Source organism: Macrobrachium rosenbergii, chromosome 31, assembly GCF_040412425.1.
Source record: "Macrobrachium rosenbergii isolate ZJJX-2024 chromosome 31, ASM4041242v1, whole genome shotgun sequence".
NCBI lineage: Eukaryota > Metazoa > Arthropoda > Malacostraca > Decapoda > Palaemonidae > Macrobrachium > Macrobrachium rosenbergii.
In genome coordinates, this window is record NC_089771.1 from 27,750,391 (window position 1) to 27,774,536 (window position 24,146).

Below are 24,146 nucleotides of genomic sequence, written 5' to 3' on the forward strand. Positions count from 1 at the left end.
GGAATTCCAAACAATCCATGGGTTGCTAAGGTGGGAGGTAGTCTTCAACAACTGACTGGTGTCGAACTTCACTTGAATTCCAAACAATCCATGTCACAAGGTGGGAGGTAGTCTCCAACAACTGACTGATGTCGAACTTCACTCGGAATTCCAAACAATCCATGTCACAAGGTGGGAGGTAGTCTCCAACAACTGACTGGTGTCGAACTTCACTTGGAATTCCAAACAATCCATGTCACAAGGTGGGAGGTAGTCTCCAACAACTGACTGGTGTCGAACTTCACTCGGAATTCCAAACAATCCATGTCACAAGGTGGGAGGTAGTCTCCAACAACTGACTGATGTCAACTTTCACTGAATTCCAAACAATCCATGTCACAAGGTGGGAGGTAGTCTCCAACAACTGACTGGTGTCGAACTTCACTTGGAATTCCAAACAATCCATGTCACAAGGTGGGAGGTAGTCTCCAACAACTGACTGGTGTCAAACTCCACTCAGAATTCCAAACAATCCATGCCACAAGGTGGGAGGTAGTCTCCAACAACTGACCGTGTCAAACTTCACTCGAAATTCCAAATGATCCATGTCACAAGGTGGGAGGCAGTCCCTAACAACTGACTGGTGTCAAACTCCACTTGGAATTCCAAATGATCCATGTCACAATAGTGAGCAAGGGATGTAATGACTCAGTTTGTCTTATGGGTAGTGCCCCGGGCCTGACTGAGGGTACAGTGTCTCGCTCAAGCAGGAAGGTCTGAGAATTCAAGTTGTAAAGGCAGCTCAAGGGACTATGGTATACAATCAGTACCAAATGACATAATCTGGGTCAAATATCTATGCATAAAACAGTATTGTTAGGCCTGGTCACCCAATCTTTAGAAATCTCCACGTTTGGTGGACTATACTAGAAGTCAATAAGACAGGTGCATGCTCTATTGTGCAATCACAGCCCAAGGGCAGTGGCAAACCAAAGGCTGGCCAGGGAGCTGCACGAACGAGTAACAGGCAGATTGTTCTTAACCCATGAGCATCAATTTGGAGATCTGTTTCTTACAAACCCTATTTATGAGCTTATGGTTTACGGACTGAATGCACTGAGCAAGAGGGTAGTGCTGAGCTACTGGGTATTTCATGTTACACACAGGTGTTGGCCAAAAGCAGTCCTTTTGTCCAAGAAAGAATGGATCAGCACAGTGTACTAAGTGTGCTCGGTGTCAAATCAGTCCCTTCTGAACCCTGTATGTTTGCTCAGAACACGGCAAACAAGAGGATAATGCTGAAACAGCTGGGTGTGCTTCAACCTATGCACAAATGGAATGATTACCAGAGGCAGTCCTTTTGTCCACAAGTAAGAAAAGTATGGCATTGGATACTAAGTGTGCTCAGTGAGATGTGTCAGCTCTACCTGTGATGGCTGGAACACTTGAAGGCCTTGGATCACTGTCACCTCCCAAAGCCTGAAAAAGGCACTCACTGGAAGTCCTGTGGGACTTCTTATTTGAAGTTTTTTGTTTTTGTTTTTTACTGCTTCTCGCAGGAAGAAGATAAAGAAGATTAGGAGGCTTCACTAAAAGGTGTTTGCAGCATCCCTTCAGCCCTAAGCTGGACCACTTTTTCGCCTTTTACTCTATCGCCATTCCTGCTTCCTTTCTTCAATCTTGCTGTTCAACCACTCTCAGCTTTTAGTTCTTGGTGTAACTGAGGAATTGTCTCGCAGTTTCACCTTTAAATCCTTGTACTTCCTTATTTTCTATATCTCTTAATTTTGTCCTATCACTCCAACCCCCTCTTTTCATTATCTTATAAGCTGAATGGCTGAAAGTGCCCCACTGCTAGGCTTGGCAGCCTAAATTTCATAAATTAAATCCACTTGCCCCTTCACTACTAATTAACTACCTGTTTTCCAAGTTTCAACAACCGATTCCAGCTCACACCGAGGAATAATCTAACATAAAAGGTGATGGTCTATTACAAATATATTGTAAACTCCTAACTACTTAAAACCAAGTGCCTATGAAACCTATGTGATTCCTCAACAGTTTTTTTGCAAATTTTACTAGTAATTTTACAGGGCTTATAGTTTAAACAGTAAATGGAGGGGGGGGGTTTCTTTACTTATTGTAAAAGAAAAATACATCATGCAGTTGAGAAATTACACAAATTTATTGAAGAAAGCTGATAAAAAACATTTTAGCAAAGAATATAAATCATATTTCTGCAATCTCACCTGTATTTTTAAACCTAAAATCACAGATAGCCATACCAGTTCGCATACACTAACTCTATTCCATTGCTCCATCCAGAAATGCTAAGGAATCGATGGCATTAATACAGTTGTCCAAATCTCGTTTGGTAACAGTTTTCTTTCGGGACTGGACTGTGTACTGACAAACTTCATGCACCAAACTCTCTATAAAAAGTTCCTGGAAAATAAGATGCTAATTAGTACACATATAAGGATTTACTGGAAGAACTTGTAAATGTTACCATTTTAACCACTATTAAATTATGAGAAAATTAAATTACTAGACCACATAGTTTTGCCAGAAGTAATCCGCAGTTCATACAATAAACAAACCTATCATTTATGCATCCTGTAAGTTGAGATACTATTTAGTTAAGAGTTACCATCAAAAGAAGCACAACTTGCTCCCTCCAGTAAAACTACCACCGCACCCCTTTAGTTCAATAACTACCAGTTTACTTGCAAAATGGGCACCATGTTTAGTAGCAGCCCCTTGGCTGTGAACTTAAAAATAATGACAAGAGTAAATATTATAAGCAAAAAAACAAACAAAACGTATTAACATCGTGCTGACAGGTGGGAGTCCTAATTCACCTAAACTGAACACATTTTCCCTTCACTTGGTTGGGTACCAACCAGACATTTTTTAGACTCTGAACCTACATTTTCTCTATTCAGTAACAATTCTTTCTTCTACATGAAGTCAGTATGTCATTTGCATTTATATTAAATAGCCAGTTATAGGTACAGTACAGGACTTATAATCCGCTATTTAATATAACTGCAAAAGACAATTTCAACTCCTTGAAATCTATCATGAGACTTGCAAAACAGTATTGGCGAAGGGTTAATTGTGTTATATTATGCAACTGCCTCAAGGGCAGTTGCATAATATAACACAATTAACCCTACATCTATCAATGCAGGAGACCCACCAGTGTGAAATGGGATTTCTGAGTAACTCTGGAAATTAATCTAGTCAATAACATCAATAACTCTGAGGCCACATTGTGAGAATTCATTGAACTTTGATGTCAAAGTTGAATTCTGCTGTCCAAATTCACTCAAATACTAAAACAACATGCTGCCGGAGTACTGTCAGAATGCATGTCCTTGATTAAGTTAGGTCTGGATACAGCCCCATAATTAATATAATCAATGAATTTGAATTCCCCACTAAAAAATGTGGTTTCCCACTCCAGTATCCCATTACTGTTGGGCACAGGCTAGGTTGGCTAAGACTACATGGCCTAAAAGGGGAGTGACCTTACCACCTAAGGCAAGTAAGCTATTTAGGCTGATATGACATAGGCTATGCCTAGGAATACCATGTTACTTTATACCATTATTTTATTTTGGACTTGAAAATACCATTTTCCTACATTCTAATGTGCTATACTGTAAATGTTTTGGACGTTAATTTCATTAAAAAACAATCTAATCAACCACACCTAACCTGACCTAGGGTGCAAGATCCTTACCGTAATGCATCATAGCCTCTTAGGCCTAGTTTGCAAACATTCCATAAAATTACCATATTCTGACTTAAAACTATCAATGGGATTAATGTCCTCGTATTTCATACTGTGGTCCCCCAAACAGGCCTAGAAGGATAGGCCTACTGTATATCCTAAGGGTGAGGTCCACTATCTCTTTAAAGTAGGCCTACTCATTTGAGAACGAAACGAATGTCAGAAACATTCAAAGCACACATTAAATCATTAGAAAATTATAATTCCTAGTCCAAAATACAGTAGAACTATAGAATAGGCCCGCAGGGGGTATTACGTTGGAAACTGAGTTTTTCTATAGTAATTTTGGTTGCTTATCAAGAATTTACTGTTATTTTTTGACGGTCAACTGTAATTAACCTTAGAACTGGTATGTTATTGTATCCTGGCCATTTTGCGCATGAGCAGTGTTATAGGTACAAAGTGGAGTTTCCTTCACTGGGGGTTCAGGGGGCAGAGCCCCCCCCAGGCAAGTAACGCGGCCTACTAGGTTAGGTTAGGGTAGGTTAGTATAGTTCCTTTTATGATGTTTCCTCAGCTGATCCCTTCTTGAACATAGCCTATGGGTCCCTGATGACTTGTGCATGCGCAGAACCATTCCACAACAATAACAGGGGGGTTCAGTTGTTCTCCCGTTTTCCCCTACCCAAAACCCCATGGTAAAAGTTTGTTTCCGGTCCGAACTCCAATTCCACATGAGGGCTAGTACTAAACAGTGATTCACCTACACAGTTTCGCCGTGTTTAGTACTAGCCTAGCCCCTGGGGGTAAAATGTATTTCGTCGTGTTCCATATTAGCCCCTGGGGGGATCAAATGTCCCTATGTGCATTTCGCAAAATTGAAACTTAGAAAAAATTCTCAATCATTTACATGTATTTTATGGTGATAAATATTAGTTTGCAAGAATTATTTTTGAAGAATATTTTTTTTTTATTTTCATTTTCTATGAAGATTCGAGGATGGATGTTCTGACCGGAAACGAACGTTATCCAACCTTACGTTCCCAAAGGGTCCCCCCAACCAGGTTGAGTAGATATGAAGTTAATAATAATTGACCGACAATAAACGCCACCACCTCCTTCATCAGCAACACCAAAAGTGGAGGAAAAATCGATTTCCAAGGTAAAAAGTCTCTACCCGACAAAATCTTACCGTAGCCTTGGCAACGAGAAAGACGGCATCTTGATTACACAGCTGCAGGTCAGGGTCAGCCTTCATGATCCTCTTAATTCTTGCCAACGGGAGCTGACATCCTCGCTCTTCGGCGTCGCCTGCAGCGTCGGCTCCACCTTCGGCGGAAGGATCGACGAAAGCCTCGGAGCTTCTTTCCGGATCCATTCCCGCCACACTAATGACAAATATTAGTGTTGAGTAGTAGTAGTAGTAATGGTAGAGTGAAGCCTTTGGAACGGCTCGCTTGATTTATCTTGCCCTTAGTCGCGCTCATTTAAGCAAATTTTCTCTGTGGTATACCACATCTGGTAGAACTGAGTAGTTAATTTCTTCTTCACTATTTACAATTTCCTCAACTGGCAGATTTGTGAGTAGTAAGATATTAGTACAATCTTCCTGGTCATGCTGCTGCATGGATCTACATCTCTTCCTAAAATTGTTGTATGTTGTGATTGAGGTATAACATGCTGTAAGTTTTCAGTTACCTCTTTACAATATTAATACTTATCACTCCTTTAATATTTTCCTTTCATCCAGTCAATGGCAGCAATAGTGACAGTTCTTTGGTGCAGTACTGTAAACTAATAGTTCTGTCTAGTGTAACAATTTGCTAATGTGCCTATGAGTGCAAATTTATGAGTTCTGTGAGTTTTTGTTTTTCTATAATTGTAAAAAAAAATATTTTCTTTGAATGTTGAACTATGCAATAAATATCAAGGGTCCGGTTATCAGAAACAGGAAATTTTGCTCCCAATACTCTCAACATGTCATATTGGCATTTCATATAGGTATGTTGTCGAAATCATCAAACTCGCTCACATCCTCCGAGTTCTCCAGCATTAGCTTTATTCAAGTAGTGAACTACTGAACTAATGTGGACTGCTCATCCTATCATGTAGCTGAAATGTTAGAACTGTCAAATTTAAAACAACGCTGTTCTTTTTTTTGTCAATTATCTTTCACAATTCTTTCTTTACCTCTGTTTCTTTTTCAACACTTGGCTGTTTTCCCTATCATTGGCTTGTAGCATTCTACTTTTCCTTTGTTTACTTAAATCTGTGGCATTTTTCTCTGCCTGCTATATCGAAGAGGACCCTCTGCAAGGCCACATCTGTAAGGACAGGTAACGCTAATCCTTTTTTCAGTGGTGCAGAAGACACTAGGCACGAGAGTTTTCTATAGCTTCTCAAAACAATTTACATGCCTCTTTTGGCAATTTACTGAACAATTCCAGTGACTAGTATATCTTTTTTAGTATGTAAGTAAATTGCAAATCAAGAGAACCTGCAAGTATATCATTATTTCTAAACACATGAAATAAACATTAATCCTTTCTCCATCTGATTTTACTTTATCCCTTTGTGTATACTGTCCTCATCCTTTTCCCGAAGATTTATCTTTGTTCCAATCACTGTCCTTCTTCATATGCCACAGTTGAATGTTCAACCAAGGGTTTTCTCATTTCTCAAAAATGGTGGGTAAATCTAGATGTTGAGGCTAATAACTGCACATCCATGATAGGTCATTACAATGTAATTGATATTTTCAGGATATGTGAAACCTTTGGCCTCTTCAATTATTTTCCAGCCAAATTCTTGTTTTGCACTCTCACATAGATTGAAGTAAATGCATAATTTGTACCACAGACTTTGTCACCAATTTGTTGTTATTCATGAATGTAACTTGGTACCTTTTGGAAAATTTAACACAATAACTACTAACCATAACTAATGCTACTATAATCTGCCATTTCTTACGAACAATCAAACAGTTCCCTTTTTAAGTTGTAACTGTTTAGGGCGCAACAAAACAAATTTGCAATTACATGTACTAACCACCATTATTCATGTTGCTGTTGTTTTCTCTTAACAGGATTTGATGCCTGATGAACATTCTCCAGGTTTTTTTCATTTGGTCAATTTCTGCCTCACTGCCTATCTGGCTGTGTTCTTCTTATGTTAATTATCGCAACTTCCTTTAATGGCTGTTCCTCTTCCATTCTAGCTGCATGAAAGCACCAACTTCAATCCGTGAAAATATTTTCTAATAAGAAAATGCTTAATATAAAATATGAATTTCTTTCAAGAATTACTCTCCTTCTCTACACAACCAAACATTTACTTTATGGGATACACTAAAACTTAATGAAAGAAAATGAAAATACATTTTAGGAGTGACACATTTATTGACATTATTATACTAAGTAAAAATAATAAAATTCATTAATATCCATCTATTCAATAAGCTCCACATACCTCCACCAGTTACAATAGTATAATGTATACATACACCCAGCACCTTCGCATACACGCGCACACATAAAGACAAGCCCAGTTACATTCACACAGACTTGCACGAAGCAGCCTTCCACCTGCAACCCTTATTGCAATTTATGCAATGATAGGAGTCGCATCCTAGTAATTCACGCACTTATGATATTATTCTGTCTGACATCTCGTGAAATGGAAACCAGACTAGTGTTTTATTAAGAGATACAAGGTTACACATGTCGACACTGTAAACTCAAAACTTGTCACTGTCACTTTACAATGTTAACTGCAACTTTAAGCTCGCTATCATCTCACGTAATTTCATAACTTACAACTGAAATTTTATCATAATGCCTGCATCTGTTACAGCTTCCCCACATAACCAAGTATTAAGCAAACTGTTGCATAACCCTTCACATTTAAGAGTGAATTAATACTTTATACATTATCAATGAACTTCATCTTTGCAAATTACTGCTTGGTATAAAATGATTTCCTATAAACAATAACTGTAGACAAACATTAAAGGGCCTGGCTTTCAAATGAGGGTATTACTGGAAAATGAAGGAAGTTAATTCTTTTAAAATCTTGTAACCATAGTTTTTTAATTTGCAGAGATTTTTCAAGATCAAGAAGTGTTGTATTTATCAACAGAAAAGTAAACATCCCAGCGCCTGCAAAAAAACTGAAAAATTTGCAAATATCAAAATTCAATAGGCCTTTCAGAGTACAATTATAAACCAAAACATTCATCTTAACCCTACCACTTAAGCCCTGGGGAATTTATATTTGCGCAAAGTGTCATGGCATTTATTTGCTACTAGTAAATCACAGAAACCTATGATTTAAAAAAAAAAAAAAAGTATTAACTCCAAAACCCCTTCAAATACTGTTAGTATAAATGATTTAATTTCACTTTTTCCTTTAATTTCTTTCTGATGTGTGGCATTCCTTAAATTTTATAGCAAATTTAATCCAAAGCAAACTTGCATAATAACCACATGCATTGTTACGTCAGAGACTTTTTGCATGAAACTTTAAAATAAACTGAAAATGGAAAGCATGGTTACCGAAGTCAGTTGTAATGCATAAAGACCAATTTCACTGAAAATTACTGAAGGGTAAGTTCAAATTTTTTCTCATGCGTGTCTTTCACTCTTCAATCATTAAGTTACACAAGGCTCATAGAAGTAATGAGAAAATTTTTCATGTTATTTGAAGAATGAGAGAGAGAGAGAGAGAGAGAGAGAGAGAGAGAGAGAGAGAGAGAGAGAGAGAGAGAGAGAGAGAGAGAGAGAGAGAGAGAGAGAGAGAGAGAAATATTTTATTAGATACTATTTTAATAAAGAATAAAAAACCCAAATTCTGCTTAAATTACCACTTATTGAGCAATCCAAGAAAACATTCAGGATAAAACTTATAAACAGCTATGAATCATTGGGTAAACTTTTGTAAACAAAAAGGTGTGGTAAAATGAACATTCAAAATTTAGTTATCTCAAAATTGAATTCCAAATCAAAATTAGAATATATTTTGACAATTCTTGTAATTTCCATTATGAATGGAAAAAATCATAAGCCTCAAGTTTCCCTTTTGTGGTCTTGTAATTCTGAAGCTCGTCGGAAGGTGATTACGCGATAACATTGAAGTTATATGTGGTAAACAAGAACACAGCAGGCAAGGAACTACAGCCCACTTGACACTTTTGTAACATACACATAAACTTTCATAATGTGCACATTTTTGTGGGGATTGTGTAACTATGCTTTCTTATCTAATGTTAGGCAGAAGCATACAAGTTCATTCATTCCTAAAATCAATAATATTTTGCCCTTCTGCTTCATTTCTCTTAATTTTTTAATAAATACCAGAACTATTTTTTAAAAGTACATGTAACAAATTAATCTCAACTATAATTTTGAAACTAAAAATGTAAATTTTGTTGCAGTTTTTAAAAAGTTCGGCATGGCAAAAGCCTCAGTGAGCGTCTCTTTGTCCAAGAATGATACAGTCCAATCTTTATATTCTATGTAATACATATCACTTTCACCAACACATCACATTATTTAACCCTGCAGGCAGACAGTGAAACTGAACTTCTCCCAAATATTCACTAGTTTTCTTACCTTGCAACAAAAGCTCTGGAACAGAAAATCCCTTCTAAAATACATTTGAAACAAAATTCTAAAATACTTTGGCTTTGCGGATTCTTCCTTCTGAAAAGTAATTTGCAAGTTATTTTTAATTACTCCACAACTGAAATAAACCATATGCCCCAGTGTCAAAATAGTCCTTCCCACTAAAGTACGATGGGAAACTTCGTGAATGCTGAATCCTTCCAAAATATACACTAAATTCTATCTGAATAAACCAATAAATAGAAAATTGGTTTCACAGAACACAATGCCATTTGACTCAATCACGTCTTTATATGGTAGTTAATGCATCATACCTACAATTATCAGGATATGATAAGGGTATTATTACATTAAGTACTGATATTCATGTTAAAATAGTGATGCTAGGGATATTCATTTGAGTTCTATTAGAATCATGGTTCACTTAACTAATATCAGGAAACTGCAAAAACGCTCTAAAAGAAATTTTGCATTGATACTTACAGTTCTATTGTGGGAAGCCCGCACTGCTTGATACAGCAGCGAGACAAAGAATGAGTTACAAAAATCACTTTGACCTTTGAGAAATACTGTATAGTTCTATCTTAGCAGATATTCAAGAATAAGACATGTTCATTCATCAACTGGTTAGAAATTAGGAATAAACCAACTAAACACTACACTGGACTCTGAATCTGTATCCTTCCTTCCCTTGTATGATGTAACTATGACTGGACACAAGTTGGTACACCACCAAATCTGGTAACAAAGCATCATCCAATTCAATGGAACTGACAAAATCTAACACATAAAACAGAGGACACCGAGTCCACTAAAAACCTTCTCTACAATTACTGTGACCAAATAAGGGAGTGGGGTGGGAGTGCCATAACAACATGATAAACTGATTAAGTTGAAAGTATTGTACTGTAGTTGTAGGTCACAAATCAAGTCACTAATTTTTTTCTCCTCAACAATACTTGTTAAGTCACAAAATCTATATAGTATTGGCTCCCTAGACAAAATGTGAACTGCTTTTTCCCTTCAATCCTATCCATCATCAGCAGCAGCTAATATAACGATGTAACAGCCAAATGTTTGTATTCATTCCTGATATTCTAAAAAAAAAATAAAAAAGCAATTTCTGAATTCATAATTATTACTTGGTATCTAACCCACAAGTGTGGAAGGGGCTAATAATGTCGAGTTCTGATGTATCTAAATGATTAGAGTAATGTTATTACTTGCCAAGTAATAACTAAGAATTCATGTTTCCTGCTAAAATGGATAAAAAACTTGGCAAGTTAACAGTTGTGTTGATAACAGGACCTATAAAAAGCATTTATTAGAGAACTGCATTGCTGAAGACTACAGTAATTTTGATACTGTATTTGAATTTCCATGAATCAAGTTCCTAAAAACCTGTGAATTGAATCCTGACATGTTGATTTTTCTAACACATGTTGATGTTCCTTCTGTCCTCAGAACCAATGACCCCATGTCAGGAGGGTCAGGGATGTAGAGCAACAGTACTGTTTTCTCTGTGATCCTCACCCATTACCATCATGCATCACATTTTACTTCTTCAGCTTTGGATTTTACAACACTTACAGTATTTGACAATAAGCATTCCTTTGGAAAGAAGCTTAAGATGGACAAGGTCAAATCCTCCACATAAAGTCTAAACTTTGAAAAGTTTAGAGGCTTCCTAGGTGACTTCCTGTACTTTTGAAAAGGTTTCAAATTTCAACCTAAATTGTATCAATGCAAAACTGTAACAGGTGATGTTCACACAAAAACAGACTTACAACCTTGGGCGAGCCAACGCAGCAGCAGGGCCAGATATCACTGTCGACCCCTAGTCATAACCCAAAGGGTACAGCTCCAAACAACATATGACGCAGTGCCACTCCCACAGCAGGGCACAATGCCCACGTGCACACCAAGCCCCTCTTATATGATGACCCATGCTCACAGCAGGTGAGGTGTTGGGGAGGGAGGGGCAAGAGCGAGGCAGGGCCGACCGATTGCCACAGTCCCCCTTAGGGGAGCACAGCAGGGCAGCGAGTGGCGGTAGGCGTCACCAGTGGCTTCTTAACACCCACATAGTTAAGGTGATGATGCCAGGCAGCAGATGTCCACGTACAAGCACCAGCATCGTTCACGGCAGTAGGCGACTATACTCCACGAAGAGACTCCACTTGCGCACATTCTCCCATGTGCGACACACATACTGGTACCTGAAAAATACATGTACGAATTACATTTGACTAAAATATTACATCGATATATTATTACACAAATAGATACAAATTTCAAAATGACAGAGACATATACAATTATCATCTTACACCCAAGGAAATTTACAAAACCTTTTGCTATAGTTAATGCATACAAAAATGCAACTTTGTAGGAATTTTCTTTACAAGAAAAAGGCCATGCTCCACACAAAAATTACAGTTACAAACTGCTGAGCATTTCAGGGCCATTGTAATAGATTTTCGTCGATAAAATCTTTACAAAGCATTGGATATGGATTGTATTTTGGAAATAGCTATTTGAAACCACAGCTTAATTGCCAAAATATGCAGTAATGCCTAATGTGGATAATTAGGCACTTATCAGAGTAAATCAAGGAAATTTAAAGGGAAACTTAGCTGAATTTAGTAAGCACCCACAAAGAGGCTAGTTGTGATGTAAACTATGAGATCAGACGAATAGCAGGGTTTCCAGTAGTATGATAATGATCATAGAAACACAAATATTTGACCCTCTTGTACAATAAGCAATACCTTGAGTATGATATGCAACAATTATTGAAACTATAAGATAGTATACTATAGATGGATTAGTGGATTAAAAAATTTACAGCATAGCCCAAGTGCTTGGACTGTGAGTTACGAGTAACATTCCGCACTACAATGTAGTTAAGATGAAATGAAATATATATATAATAAACGATGTAAATGAAATAATCAAAGTAACTGGAAACTGAACGAATGAGTAACTTCAAATCCATAAGAGAATAAACAGATAAAACCAGGAATACATAGACTCACTGATAACCACTCAACAACCCTACAACAAACATTAGTGTCACTTTCAAGTAAATGAATCAACCGTATAGAAGCAACAAAACTGACACAGGAGCACACAAATAAAATAGTGAAGGGGGAGTAGTGTGCTATACCAAGCACTGTGGATTTATTATGGGACTGATCATGCATTAAGGAAGTTAAGCTTAGAACACTTGCGTTATGTTACATTCATTTAGCAGGAATCAGCAGGTACATGTGAACCGGAACTTTTGAGGAGACAATAACAAGCAATAGTAACTCCAGGTTAACTATGTGTGTGTTACTGTAAGACTTGGTGGTATTTTAAGTTAAAGGAAACGTGAATTGCGCCATGGAACTGTATTCCACAATCAATATTCTCATTTGATACCCATTCCCATATTGTATTCTACTTAGAGACATGACTCATCGAAAAGATGAGAGAGAGAGAGAGAGAGAGAGAGAGAGAGAGAGAGAGAGAGAGAGAGAGAGAGAGAGAGAGAGAGAGAGAGAGAGAGAATGTTGGGTAGGTGTTTGAGTGCGTGAAACAATGTAATAATTCCATATACTACTACTACCAACATCTGAGTCTTCATAAAGTATGTGGGCAGGGTGTTTAGTAAAGTATGTCAATGAGTGGGAGGGCCTTCAGTAATGTCGTTTTACTAGCCTCTATCTACAAGCCTGCTAGATTTAGCTAAGTTTCCCTTTAAATTTCCTTGATTTACTCTGATAAGTGCCTTAATTATCCACATTAGACATCACTGCATATTTTTGCCAATTAGGCTGTGGCTTCAAATAGCTATTTCCAAAATACAATCCATATCTGATGCTTTGGTAAGATTTTATCAATGAAAATCAATTAGACACGGAACTGAAATGCACAGTAGTCATGACTACTACTACTACTACTACTAGTAGTAAAAAAAAAAGCCATGGAAAGTGTCCATAACATAAGGAGCTTAAAAAGAATATGGAGATACTGAACAAAAAGGTAAGAAAAATTTTCCCAAGGGAAATCTTTCTCTTTCATTAATATGTAAACTAAATATGCAAGTTAATTAGAATTTGGCACACTGTACCTCTCAGAACTACCATAGTAGGTAGATTAATGAAGTATGTGTATCTTATCAATCATGATAGCATGCTTCATAGCTAATAATATTGATTTAAAAGCAAGACCAGATAATTAAATGGATGACATTTGAACAGAAGCTCCAATTTCATGCAGGAAGGAAGATGGATACTGATGCCTTGCTTAGGTAGTCTGAATAATGGTCAAGATAATTTCCAAGTAACTGAAATATCAGTGTCAATAGTCAAAAGACCAATACATGAAAGAACTGTACACCTAATTCCCTACAAAGATAAAGCCACAAAGAAAGGGGTTAGTAATATTAAGATGAACCTACCAAGATTTCTCAGTTAACGTAAGGTGAGTGAGAGGCAGACGGCGCATGCTAAGAACCTGGCGTCTCATCTCTCGTATAGCCTCAGCGAATGGAACAGAGTCTGGAAAATAACATGTATGTAAAGCATATATTTCTGCACTAATTTCATATAAAATCAGTACAACATGGTATACTTGCAAAGAGGAAAAACCTAGAAGCAAAACTTACTCTGTTGAGAATGGAATTCTGGTAGCAAAAACAAGTTAACAAGATTTCCACATGATGTCTCGGAAAGTGGAGCGTAAGTGAGGCTGTTGCAGCTTCCCACATGTGATTCACTCTCTAGACAAGAGCCCAAGAACGTCTCTTGATATATACCCTAAAAAATGAAAGTTGTAAACATTGTAATATTACATTCTATGCATTAGAATTAGATACAATTGTAAATAAACCTGTCTGCACATCCAAACAGTAGTAAGTATAAATTGCAAAATTTCATAATCTTAACCTGATGCTGTGTTATAAAAATGCTTTCTCAGTAAGTGATTTCCTCAAGCCAAAGATAAAATGTACAAGATTCCTCACAACCAAATGGTCAGAATGGGATAAGCACAGTTGGGAACTTAATGACATGCATGAGGCAAAAAAAATTTGTGACAATTAGTGGCTTCATAATATATTTTATAACAAGATAATCCGTTATAATGAACGAACTTACCATTATCTTGATTTGACTTTCTCACTGAAACAAATTCACCTGTAAGGATACCAGCAAGAATGAAACAAATACTCACTTGCATCTGCTTCAACATTGAAGGTGTGAAATGATGAGCTGGAGAGTGATTGTGCACAAAGACCACATGAGGAAAATATTGCTGAGTGTCTTCACTTCCAGTAGGTGTTGACTGGGTGGAGGAGGAAGACGAAGGAGTTGAGGATGATGAAGGCTTCATCATTTCACACGTTTGCAAGAGGCGTATGAGGTTAGGATCGATACCAGAGTCTTGCATGAGAACTACGACGTGTGCAATGCTCATCACCAATGTGAGTAACTGCAATGATTCTATCTCCATCAAATTCTCTGTAGAGCTGCAAAAATTAAAAGACAACCGAATCCTTACTTGCTAGTAACGAGAAGCTTTAATTTTCTTGTTTCCCCACACTTAAAATTAACTAAATATCATAGTGTTACAGGTTTCAAATTATAAGCCATAAAACTATGGAGACAACTGGGCAACTCGATATCCCCGTCATCAGTTATGTAAGATACAATGTGCATTTGTTTACAGAGGGTACACCATCTCAGGTTCTTCACCGAGCTCTCAAACCAGCTTGTGACCATTTAACAAACATTTTCAAGGCTTACTTAGCAACCTAACGTCTTGAACCATGACTAACATTCAAACATACTTTCCTCTTCTATATTTTGTAATCATTTGCAGATTTACTGATTGCAAATCTGTACGAATGTTGCCTGGAAATTTTTCAGCTTAAACAAACATATCAAAAGATCATTATGCAATAAAGCCAAAGTAACAGATTTTATGATATAAATTTACATTTCAACTTACAAATTTGATTCCAGGTATACATTCCTCTGTTTTGCATTAGTTCAGACTGTCCACAAAGATAATTCATGTTTGTACATATGAAAGAGGTTGGGAGTAAATTATGTCTAATCATTTGTGGAAGTATGAATCAGTTATTTAAATGGGCAGTACTAAACTAGTCATACAATCAATACAACAAACCACTGTATGATAACAGGCCCACCAGTCAAAAAACTTCTCTTATTCAGTACTGGTCAGCGTCTCAAATTTCCCCTTGGCTTTATAGAAACTACTTTATGACTGCTGTGTAATTCAATTTCATGCTTACTGTATAATTCAGTACCCATATACAGTACACTGACTTCTGTGGAAGAATTCCTGTTAAGTAAATGGTTTACTAGCCTGGTCCACAAGATACTAGGGACTGCTTGAAATTAAGACAGTTACATCAAGTTTTATTGATACAGTGATATGGTTTTTCGTGCATGAATTAAGAAAAGTACGAGAAAAAACTGTGTATTTAAAATGGATATACACTCAGCAGTAAAGGTGACATATCTTAGAAGACTGTTTTATCTATTATATCATTAAAATATTTATTTTTACATAGAATGGTTTTTAGCAAAATTGAATAACCTTATAATAATGAATACATTTGCGCCATCACAATAGATGATGTGTGAGCATAAACAGCACTTAATTGGGGATATAATTCACCTGGCACAGTATTTAGGATTATCACCATTCTGTGAATAAATGGAATTATATAATTTTTTGTTATGAAACTTTCTTGCCCCTCAACTGGAAATGTTGCAAAAAACTCCATGCTAGAGCATCATCAGACAATTAGCTATTGTCCCTTGTTGAATTGCAAAATCAGAAATATGGAACTAGCAATCTCATAAAAATATTTATCTTAATACCCAAGGAGAAAGAAGCTACTCACTTGTACTCCGAAGTGCATTTTTTATCCTGAGAGATGAGGCGGTCCATGATAGAAGGGGACAAGAGGGGCTGACAATCAAGGACAAACAGACGCTGAGTGGTGATATAGATGTCCACACCATTGGTGCCATGACAGCCTGACATAATCTGCTCCAGGCTCTCAGGTCGAAATACACAGGACCTTCAAGTTAGAACACAGAATAAACATTACCTTATATTTACCCTTAAATATATCATGGATACAATGAACCTACATATTTTCTTTGTACACCTAACAACTACAAAGCACAAGTGAAATTAAAACAAACTATATGGTCAGAACCTTCCCAAAACTCCTCATCTACACTAAATTCCTTTGTTAATGCATACAGTTCACAGCTCAGGATTAGTCCCTAATTCTGTTCATGTTTACCACCATACTACTACAATTTTTGTCTCAAGCTAAGATTTTCTCCTTTTGTTCTTTTTCTGCCATAACTAGCATTCTGTTTAGTAGTATGTGAGTGTGTGTTTATAAGAAGTGGAGCAGAAGCAGCAAACTATGGGGAGGTAAGCAGGAGGAAGAGAAGATGGATGTGGGGAAGAATGTGCATATGTTTGTGAGGGGGGGATAAAAGAGAGTTTATCTTTTGCACCCTCAGTAATGAATATATTAACATTTTTTGACTGCAACAAAGATGCTTTATTCAATTTTTGCAATAATACATATCTGCCATGATTTTTATTCTTATTGCATTCTTGTGAAGCAAGGATACTAAATCTTAAAAATTTCATGCATACTGATGGGTGATACCTGGAAAATTCCTCAGCTTTTGGTCTAATGATTCATATCAGTGATTTCCCCTCTTAATAATACTGTACTGCAATTAATTTTACAATCAAATGGAAGGCTGGACTGGCTGGGATTATGAGGGGATGTTTGGGAGGGAGATTCAGATTAGGTAGGAGATTGGGGAAGGGAAAATTTGAGTTGTATCATCTGGTGAGGGGGGAAAGAGAAACTACACGTGATTCATGGGGAGGTGGGGATGATGTGTTGGCACTTACAAGAAATATGAGGAAACATTTCTCTAGCAAGGGCCATCTGGAGTGATCAGTGTCAGTTGTTAAACAACTGGCTGTATTAACTGCTGTGCCTTTTTCAGATTCTTCTGTTTTGGGAACATCATCACTAACATGCAATCAGTGCCGTACTGGGTTCAGTGGAACAAGGGGTGGAAGGGGGGGGAGAAGCATTATCTGCCACCCCAATCCTCCCAAATTTTATACGAGGGTGAAAATTCTACAAGACAAGTTTTGCATAGACACTGGGTGCATTGCCCAAGAGCAGTTGGGCGATTAATCAACCTTGTTTCATTCTTCTATATAATAAGGAAAGTAGGTCTGCATCTTCTATGCTAACTTGGGTAGACAGCTAAAAGCACATGGCATTTGTTCTCATGGAAAGACCCAAACATCTGCGTGAGATTTTTGCAATCATAGCTTTGACTGGAAATTTCTTGGGCTTCTTTTGTATATGCATTTATCCTTGTGGATGAATGAATATGCAATCTGTACCATTTCATATATGTACTATTTATTTTGGTACCTCCAGTTTCAATGTATGAGGCCTTGCCAATCAGCTCCTCCAAAGTGTGCATCCATGTGTTTCAACTGCCTATTAGTCAAGGTTGCTATGTTTACATGGGAAGATACTAAAACACTAATAATGCAAGAAGCTATTGTCAATATTACTGATTATCACCCTAATAATAACAGCTATAAAGCTACGGTAATATTATAGTTTGAGATAGAATTAATCAATAATACTAAGCAAATTAATACATGTATTACAGCAAGTCATTATAATAGATAAATATTAACATTAAACATTAGTACAAGTATATTAATACATGTCAATGAAATTTACTTTCATGTTTGAAGACATTTTAAGAAAAGAAAGTAATGATGAAAGATTTTTCGAAGCCACACAGGGCAATAGTTTCTGAAGTTAAACAACAATCCCACTAAAATGAACCACAAAAGGAAAGGTATAGTATAAGCAATTAAAACAAAATGCCTTTCATACTTATCACAAAACGCACACAAAATACTCGGAATTAACTGTTCAGAAACACCAAGACTTACCTAGTTTTGTTAATATCTACATCAGGGTTAACAAAAAGGGATGCCAAGGATGATTTCCCAACTCCCTGTGTTCCCATCATGGCAACAACAAGGAAATTACTTTGATCTAAAAGATATGGACTCAAATCATCACAAAGGGTCAAGCTTTCATCCAGAAGACGAGTCGGCCCCTTCATAATTCTCTCAGGCATCAGGGAGGCTGAAAATTACAAGTAGAAAAATACTTTCTTGGTACATGTATACTGTACAGCATTTCTATAAGGCACTATAAAAATGAATGACACAAACCAATCAATTTTTAAGAATATGAATCCTCAAAAATGCTTTCAATACTCCGTAATGCAATAACATCTTTATCACACAGTATGTTACATATTAACTATAAAACAATAATTAACCATAGACCTTATACTGAAAGCAAAGAAAATTTTCCCTTACCCTCCATCATCAATGGCTTTGAAGCAATTTGGAAATGCTGGGTAGTAGATGAACTTCCTGACACATTTGGCACAGAATCTTTCCTGAACAATAAAATACAAAAATCAGACCAATATTTTTATGAACAGTGCATGGACTTTGCTGTATGCTGATGTTTATTCAAATGCTTTACCAAAGAACTTAGTTACACAAGAAGGAAACCCATGCCAAATAATTTCTACAACCCAATCTAACAAATTCTGATAATTGCAAATCACTACCTTGCAGTTGTCACCGAAGGATTGGGTGATGTTGATCGCTGTTCACTTGTGCTACGAGTTCTTGACAGAATCACAGGTGTGGGAGCCAAAACACCACCGGGGCTTTGAGAACTATCATTCTCTCCCCCTTCAGCATCCACCAGACGTCCAGGCGGACGTCCAGAATCCCGTGAAAATATGGCACTCCTGGCATTCTCGTTTATGCGCAACACACCACCACTACCGAGGCTGCCTCTCTTTTCCCAGTCTTCATGGTACCTGGAGCCACGCTTTTCCCAATTTGTTGGGTGAGGATGATCGTAGTGATTGGAATAACCGCTGGAACCACCTTTGTACTCGTGAGGTGGCTTCCCCAAAACGTGAATCACTGGTGCTCTCATACTTTCTGGGAGGAAAGTCTCAAATTCCCGATCAGGCTGTAAAAAGCAGTGAAAGTGATTAGGGACAGCAAACACTACAAAAATCATCAAATAACATGGCTACATGAAAAAAATGTATTTTTTCTTGTTTATTATAGTTTTTTCCTCGCATGAGAGCCTAGTCTTTTTTAAGCCTCAGTTCATTAACTTAAATCTAAGCCTTTGGTGTATGTCATAGACTTTCAAACATATTTCTTCTTGCATGATCATGTAATACAGACTTGCTTATCATGTTTACAAATGGGTTGCAACCTTCTTTATTGGATTTTTTCATACACCAGACTTTAGCAATGTATTTGTATCTTTTATGAGATTGGACATTCCCTGACTCAAATGAGAGTTTGGTTCCCAGATATACACAAATAAAATTATGTGGATTAAAATCAACTATATAAAATGGCGTAATAATGTGCCACATGAACACCACAAATATCCAAGATTTTTCCCACCAATGCTCCCACATTTTCAGAGGTAATATTCTACATATATGAAGAGCATGTGCACATCCTCCCGAATTCACTACGCACTATGAATTACCTTTAGTCATACCTAAAATATAATGTATATGACAACCTAATGTATATAATAATCTAAGATACTTCCACCACTGAATTAAAGGAAAAAGTGTTTAATATAAATTCATAAATCACAAAATACAAATGAATTTTCTCACTTCAGTAGTTGGTTTCACGAATGCAACTATGAATTTTACTGGATTCTTACTTGAACTGCAGTAAACCTTTTGCTTGCTCTTCCATAAAGGTGACTGTAATTATGCTTTTGCTATCTTGATCTTTGGGTACCTTTCTTCTGTTTTGGCTGTCATGTTTCTCAATTTTTATCATTACTCAATTTTATGCATCTTTTAACTCCACAAGTGTCTAGCTTTTAGGGGCTTTGTACATTACATTAGCATTTAATGAATTACTTACAATGTACTCTGCTCAGTAGGTTTCACTACAGGGTCACTGATTTTATTAAGTTTTAAAATTTATTAACACAGTTTTACCCCTCTGATTTTAGAACCATATCTCTCATATCTACCCACAATCCCATTTTTTTTTTTTACTGACCCCTGTGAACTGCTCTACTGTGTTGATTTTGGTCATCACTGTTGCAACAAACTGCAGCCTCATCAAACTGCTCTGTAATTGTTACAAAATAGCCTACTTTTCTACATAATTTGATTGTGTACATTTTACTTTCATTTATAGCCTACTTTTCTACATAATTTGATTGTGTACATTTTACTTTCATTTATAAGTTTAAATTCTTTAGTCGTTTTGAATAACACAGCTGCGTCTCCAGAACAGAATGCATGGTACCACTGGCCACACCTTTACATTTAAAGCAGTCAATTAAATAATCTACCAAAGTCTTTTAATTCAATGTTCATTGTACTTCAAAGTACTGCACAGTACCATGCCACATCATCTTCATTACAATAAAATCACAATCATAACTGCATTTCCATACTATTTTCAACTTACATTTTTCTTTGTACCAACCATAATTTCAATGCACATTGTACCTATTCAAAGGATGCATCTTGGTCTAATGTAACTACAGTGCAGTACTATACTTCAATGACAGCACTATCCCCCAAAAGGCTATGAAAGTTAATCAAGTATTAAAAGTTAAATGTAAAAAAAGTATCTTAAAAACTCCATCATTTATTACAATATATCTTTTTTGAAATATGAAATATGGGGTAGCCCCCTCTCAACAACGGACTTGGGATATTCTGATAATGTGTTCCATCACCCTGCAGTATGAACTTGCTGATTAAGCATGGCTTCTACTCAGTCTATTTAGTCATCTCATGCCCCAAATTTTTCTGGTAGATAAGCCCTAATCAATAAGACGGCAAATTTTTGGATTTTAACATTTCCGTGAAAGAACACTACTGGTTGTGTGATTTATACTTGATGCAAGACCTTACATGCTTTTCATACAAGTACACAGAAGTACAATACACAGAAATGATGGATACTTATTTATTTCATTCAACTTATGGCTTTTGCATCAGCCACTAAGTTACGATACCAACAGTTCCTCGTTGGACAGGTCAGTAATGTTCTTGGCTAGCGCTCTGCTGGGCCCGCGTTCGAGTCTCCGGCTGGCCAGTGAAGAATTAGAGGAATTTATTTCTGGTGATAGAAATTCATTTCTCGGTATAGTGTGGTTCGGATTCCACAATAAGCTGTAGGTCCCGTTGCTAGGTAACCAATTGGTTCTTACCCACGTAAAATAAGTCTAATCCTTCGGGCCAGCCTTAGGAGAGCTGTTAATCAGCTCAGTGGTCTGGTTAAACTAAGGTATACTTTTTACGATACCAACATGGGCATCCAATCAAAAGTACCAAGAAGCATTGCAATTGACACAAGCCAACAGGATTTTCTGAACAGGTTAACAGCCTCATGGCTGTAAAAGATTTAAATGAATCTGAACATATGCTGAATTGCAGATTTTGTTTGCTACTCTGAGATTTTAGTATGGTCGTCACTTACGCAATAAAAACCGAGCTCGATTAGCCAGGATTTGCACAACTGCAATGCCAAAATATTGTACCTACTATGACCAAGTTCTCACATAAGTATGTGTACCTTAGTTTAACCAGACCACTGAGCTGATTAACAGCTCTCCTAAGGCTGGCCTGAAGGATTAGATTTATTTTACGTGGCTAAGAACCAACTGGTTACCAAGCAATGGGACCTACAGCTTATTGTGGAATCCAAACCAAACTATACCGAGAAATGAATTTCTATCCCCAGAAATAAATTACCCTAATTCTTCATTGGCCAGCCAGAGAGTCGAACTCAGGCCCAGCAGAGTGCTAGCCAAGTACGATATCAACCCGTCCGATGAATACTCCCACTACCGAAAAATTGTTACTTTAATACCAGTCCCACTAACATCAATGCCGTGTTGAGCAACAGCCACTTGGATATTAATTAAACAGACAGGAGGCCTAAATATCTGGGTAATGGTAGTTACAATAAATTATAAAATGCCTTGTCCAAGCTTTTTATATCAAGTATATGGAAGGAGATTTACAGAAAAAAAAAATACTACTGGGATTAAAATAATGGTAAAACTGAAGAAAACTACCGAAGCCTGGTTCCTGCCAGTTGCCAACCCTAATATTTACCGCCTTTTGCTTATGATTTTATTTATGTTTATGTCAGCTGCTTATCGTTAGGGTATTTGCTATGTTTTGCATTTGTTTTTACATTCATCCCCAAGGGGCTGGTACTCGACACGGTGGCCTTTTGGCGCGTAAACTGGTAGATACCAAAACCATAGCGACGCAGTAGTAGCCTTCAGTTTTAACAAGAGAATACCCCAATAATTAGGCCTACGACGGCTATGTCACAAGTCTAGCCTACTAAATTGGCCTAAGCCACCAGCCAACTTATTAAAATGATTTACTTATCTGCAGTTAGGCCTATTCATCAATATGTTAAAACCAGTGGAAAAAATGGCAAGATTAACATTAACATAACCAACATAGGCCTAGGCTACGACACAGGTCAAGGGGGGAAATGAGCAAAATAAACGTTTCCCTAACCAACATAGGCCTACGACACGGGTCAACCTTGACAACATGGCAGCAGTGGGGAAAAACAACGGATTTTCTTAGGCCTCAAAACAATTACCAAAACAATCCCTTTGGGTGTTTACAAACAAGGGGGAAAATAGGCCTAGGTAAATGTGTAAGTATTAAAAGGGGGAAGAGGAATATGTTAGGCCTATGAGGACGTAGCCTAAAGGCCTATGCGTACGTTTCAAGTTAATAAAGTTACGTATAAACACGAATGAAACTTTATGGAGCTTACTGTCGAATATTTCAGCAATCGACGACTGTATTAACTGTGAAAATACAAACAAAAAGTACTGAGAAGTAATCGACGTGGTCGGTCGGTCGAGAGAGAGAGAGAGAGCGGGAGAAGACACAGCTGCGAAATGATAATTTTACGCCCAAAACGTCGACGTAAAACCCACCATTCCAACGGCCCCAGTCGACGTCGACGACGCCCGTATTAACTGCATCGTCACCTTTAATATTATCACAGCCGAACAAACACGGGCGAGCCAATCGACGTGGCCTGCGAAACGATATATATATAATATTACGCCCAAAAGGTCGACGTCAGACCTCCAACACCATTCCAGCCACCCGCCCGAAATCGACGTCGATTTGCGCCTCGCCCACGAGGGAAAACGTCTTACCTTCTGAAACACTTTGCGTATCTTTTTCTTGATTTTAGTCTTGTCGCCTACATCGGCCATAATACAGCTCAGGAGGGCATGTTTTTTCTTTCTTCTGCTGCGACTCGTTTAGAAAGCGGCCATGTTGGAAGGACACTACTACTGGCGGATAGATGGATGGAGGCGTCCGTAGAAAACGAGGTCTGTTTTAGCGGTCACTATGGCAGTTATAGTTGGCCGTTTGTCTTTGATAATTGCTGCCGTTGTGTTGTTTAGTTGTTACAATAAAGTAATTCATGTGGATCACGTTATATGAATATATGAAAACGTTAAGGAGTTCCTCCAAACGAGGACTTTTAGCTAAATCAATATGACAATCATAGTAGACTATTTACCGCTGATAATTACTGCCATCGTATTGTTCAGTATA

General features: G+C 37.3%; 1 protein-coding gene across 2 annotated transcripts; it reads right to left on the bottom strand.

Moving 5' to 3' along the window:
- Positions 1 to 7,096: 7,096 nt before the first annotated feature.
- On the bottom strand, positions 7,097 to 23,898 carry LOC136855466 (nonsense-mediated mRNA decay factor SMG9-like). Of its 2 annotated transcripts, none has more exons than XM_067132537.1 (9): positions 23,738 to 23,898; positions 19,086 to 19,501; positions 18,826 to 18,908; positions 18,388 to 18,586; positions 16,262 to 16,441; positions 14,560 to 14,854; positions 13,994 to 14,144; positions 13,787 to 13,886; positions 7,097 to 11,558 (listed from the first exon to the last, which is right to left on the bottom strand). In XM_067132537.1, exons 1-9 carry the CDS (start codon positions 23,795 to 23,797, stop codon positions 11,480 to 11,482), a joined length of 1,563 nt encoding a protein of 520 aa, XP_066988638.1. In that variant the 5' UTR covers positions 23,798 to 23,898; the 3' UTR covers positions 7,097 to 11,479. The 2 variants fall into 2 exon arrangements, with proteins under 2 accessions (XP_066988638.1, XP_066988639.1); XM_067132538.1 differs by lacking the exon at positions 23,738 to 23,898 and adding an exon at positions 23,344 to 23,515.
- Between the last annotated feature and the right edge of the window lie 248 nt (positions 23,899 to 24,146).